Consider the following 3,972-nt stretch of genomic DNA (forward strand, 5'->3'; position numbering starts at 1 on the left):
AACCATTATTGAGGTTTGGTCAAACTTTACAGAAAAGGTCTGACTAACCTCTTGGCCCAAAGCCAGGAAGCTCTTCTGCAGTTCCCGAGCAAAATCAAGGTTATTGATGATCTCTTGATACTTCGACAAGGCTTCCTTTGGAAACATCCAGGAAACAACATTTCAAATTGTTATATTGCTTGCATTAATACAATGCTGCATATGAAGTAGCTGCCAGTTTCCCATCTCACCAGCTGATCCTGATTCAGTCTTTCTCCCTTATTCTTTCTGGCCTGATAGTCATCCAGTTTGGACTGAAAAAAATATTGCAGTTGTTAAATGAAAAGCATGGATTCAAAAGTGTAGATAGAAGAACTGGTCTTATTGTTCATTTAAAAACATTTCATTGTGGGTTTTTTTTTTTTAGTTTTATAAAATAGCATTGTTTTTTTCTTGCCATATAAAAACAACTTTAGATAAATACAGTTTACAACATTCTTTCTGAAATTTAATAAAAAAAATATTCATAGACTTAATGATCTCAAGTAGTAACTTGTGACATCTAGTGAAACACACACATGCACACGCACGCACGGACAAAAATCAGCGCCAAAATAGAGAAAGATTCAAAAACCTCGATGTAAACATTTTGCTCATGTACCTTTTTCTTTTCCATATTCCGGACCTTTTTGTCGATAACACCAAGAAACTGCTTCATGGTCTCAGAATGACTTCCATTTCCCAAGTCTGGAATGGCACACTGGACAGCATTGTTGCCAACCGCTGCTGAAGGCATCTTAAGGAAAAAATCAAACCGAAAAAGAAAATTGGGGCGGGTGTTATATAATATCTCTCCAGCTGTGTTATTTATGGCTATCAATGTCTCAATAATATGAATGACTTCGACTTATAGTTCACAAATCACTGATTAACCATTTAATGAATATGAGCAATTGTGTTAACATTAGTCAGTGTTATGATGTCACTGTACTAAATATCGCATAAATCTTCAAGAAGATTAAAGTACTTTTAGAAAACATTTTTGTTGGAATTTTTCCAAATGCAGCTACTGTTGACTGAAACGATTTACATGTGTCTCCATGCTTCCAGAATAACACCAAGATTTTTATTTTTACGAATGTAGACGTCAGAATGATCAACTCTCACCAACTGACTGTCTTCTTACCGGTTGTTGTTTAGAAGATTTTAAATAATAATGTTAACATTTTCTATCCTGCTAATAAAATGTTGGCTAAGAACGCTGAACAGTCTTCGAAGATGCACAATATAAATCAACCAGAGTTTGTTAATGAATCAGTTGAAGCACCTATCATGCAGAAATCAACTAGTTTGTTACATGAGGACATGCATAATTAGGCTCAGAAAGGTCTAGGTTTATAAAAATGTGGGATCATATTTTTTTCAAAGACGGACATAAGTTACCTCAGAATCTGGCTTTTAAATGCTGTAACTGATTTATTTTAACCTACATAAATGATCTTGCATATTTGAAACTGAATTCTATTTCGCCTTTAAATAAAAATGTTTTGATATGCACCAACGTTAAAATGAAATACATAACCCCTGTCTTGTAGGTGTGCGTAGCTTTCTGTGAGGGTGAATGTGGTTCGTATCTGTAGACTTTATTTCCTGAGGAAGACACTGCAGACTCATGTTAGCTCAACCTGCTGCAGGGCTGACTGCACCTGAGTGTCACTGAGTCATTTTCCAGACAGATTTGCTTAATTTAACTTTCATAGGCATTATTAATGTCTATAGATAATCAGGAATAATGGGGGGGCTTTCGCATGTCTAATCTCAAAATAAGAACATTTTACCTCGACCTAAACGAGGAAAGCAGCAGTTGAAGCCGTTATTCTCAGAATGTTTTTCTTAAATCTGGTTCGAAAAGAGCGCATGAAAATAGGAAAAAAAAAAAAAAAAACGTGCAACAAAATTAAAATGTAGGCCTGCGATTTAAAGTTATGTTCTTCAACTTAACTTGAAAACATTTCACAGACGGATCCAAGCAGCGTCTTATTAGGATGTTACAAATTCTACGTTTGAAATTTGAAAATGCGGACTTTCTGGTTCTGAGACAACGTCGTCTAAAGTCAGTTTAACCTAGCTTCAACCACGGTCCCATTGTTAGCCTATACTAGCATGTTCCTTCACGATATGCAGGCAAAGCCCGAAGCCCCGCTAATGTCATTTAAAACTGCCTTTTACGTGAATTACAAAGTGTTTGAGTGGTTCTCGTGGAGAAAATTGTTCCCCCATAACGTTAAGTTTTACCCATGAAAACAAAGACCCTCTCGGGACGTAGCGACCCACTCGGATTTTTTTGCAGCCGTCTCGAGTAAAACATGACAAAAGACTTATTTCTCGAAATTCAGATGAAAATAGCTATTTGACGTAAATAGCAACCATTCCATACCTTTATTCTCTTTGTCTTCAAAGAGATTTTTCTTTGCCGGGCTTTGCGTTAACAGCAAAACGATCAGTACAGTCCGTGTCTTTTTTTTTTTTTTTTTTTTTTTTTTTTTTTCTTTAAGTGGAGCTTTTCTAGAAGGATGCTCAGGCTCAAACCGGCTGACGCTAGCGAGCTAACAACAAGGACCCCTGTGCTAACGTTATCTTCCTCTGATGAGGAACAACACAAGACAAAAATACGCTACTGCCCCCTAGAGATGATACGTAGAATTGCTTCTAGAGTGATATAATTCCCGTATATCTGAAGTTTGCTTACATTTTTTTGATCAAAAAAAATTTGTAATACAACGAAAGAAAAAAAATGATAATAATTCTCTTCAAATCTTATGATATAACATTAACTTAATTTTTAAAACCTATCTTCTATCTGAGGTATTTTAAGACTACGTCCAAAATTCAACATCGTAAATATATTTGCACACCCTAATCATTGACAGTCATGATTTATAAATTGAGAATTTTACCCCAGCTGCTTCAGCTGTTTTTATATTTCTATGCGTATTTACACATGAACAAGCCTGCATTTGCACTGTTGATATATTTAATATGTGTTATGTTTCATTTTAGAGAACATGGTGTTTGATTTGCTCAAGAGCTCTAGATGTTTGTAAAAGTCTACCTTAAATATGACAGAAATGCATGCTCTTTTTTTTTATTCAAATGTCAAATTATATAATTATATACCTACACATGGAGGCAGTGGGTCAACATGTATGTTGTCATTCATATAGAAATAAAGAAATAAAGACAGAAAGAACAAACTATGCTCTGGTCCTACATCTGAATTACTTCACTGAGAAGAACACCTGCAGAAATTTGATTGAAAAGACTGATGAAGGTAACATCAAGAACCACACTGTGGCAATTACAAAGGTTGGACAGCAGAGGGCGCATGTGTCTTGGACAACTGGGGGGTTTTCAACTTCAAATTTGATGAAAATCTTGAACAAGATCCTGCAAACAATTTTTGCGACATTCTTCGATTTGTTTTTGGGTTTTTTTTTTTCCTATGTTGTGCGGAAATAGCAAAAGATATACTGGCGAAAAGAAAGAGGCCTTACTAAAACCACACAAACATGGGTCTGAGTAGCAGATTAGTTGTCTTACGTTATTTTAAAATATGTGATCAATAACCTTACCAATCAAATCTAAACCTAATTAGAATACTGTTTCTTTGTTCAAATTACTATAAAATGTTAAGTAATAAAATGAATAGAGATCTGTTCAGGTCAGTCTTTGAGGTGTAGGAAACAAATTAGGTTTCCAAAAAATTTAAACACTTCCAAAAACAACAGCCCATTATGACATGACTACCTTAAAGATTTCAACCAAATATTCTCACAGCATGATGTTCTCCCTTCTCTCCCTGTCCTGTCTAAGTCTTTCTAAAACCATCGAGGTAACGACAAACGGATTCTTGGCTTCTCTGTCTGATGTGGGCTGCTGAGTAATGGCCGTACATCCTTCAGTGCGCCTCTCCTGCTCCACATCTGACTGGAT

At 35.6% G+C, this 3,972-nt stretch overlaps 1 protein-coding gene across 1 annotated transcript; it reads right to left on the reverse strand.

Annotated features, from left to right (window-relative positions):
* Positions 1 to 48: 48 nt before the first annotated feature.
* On the reverse strand, positions 49 to 2,530 carry LOC129369536 (caprin-1-like; the record flags this gene model as incomplete). The annotated part of the gene is made up of 4 exons (XM_055045021.1): positions 2,417 to 2,530; positions 641 to 775; positions 231 to 293; positions 49 to 135 (listed from the first exon to the last, which is right to left on the reverse strand). Coding segments are annotated over exons 2-4 (285 nt in total), but the record flags the coding sequence as incomplete, so codon positions are not given.
* Between the last annotated feature and the right edge of the window lie 1,442 nt (positions 2,531 to 3,972).

This window comes from Poeciliopsis prolifica, unplaced genomic scaffold, assembly GCF_027474105.1.
Source record: "Poeciliopsis prolifica strain line A6 unplaced genomic scaffold, Auburn_PproV2 SCAFFOLD021, whole genome shotgun sequence".
Lineage (NCBI taxonomy): Eukaryota > Metazoa > Chordata > Actinopteri > Cyprinodontiformes > Poeciliidae > Poeciliopsis > Poeciliopsis prolifica.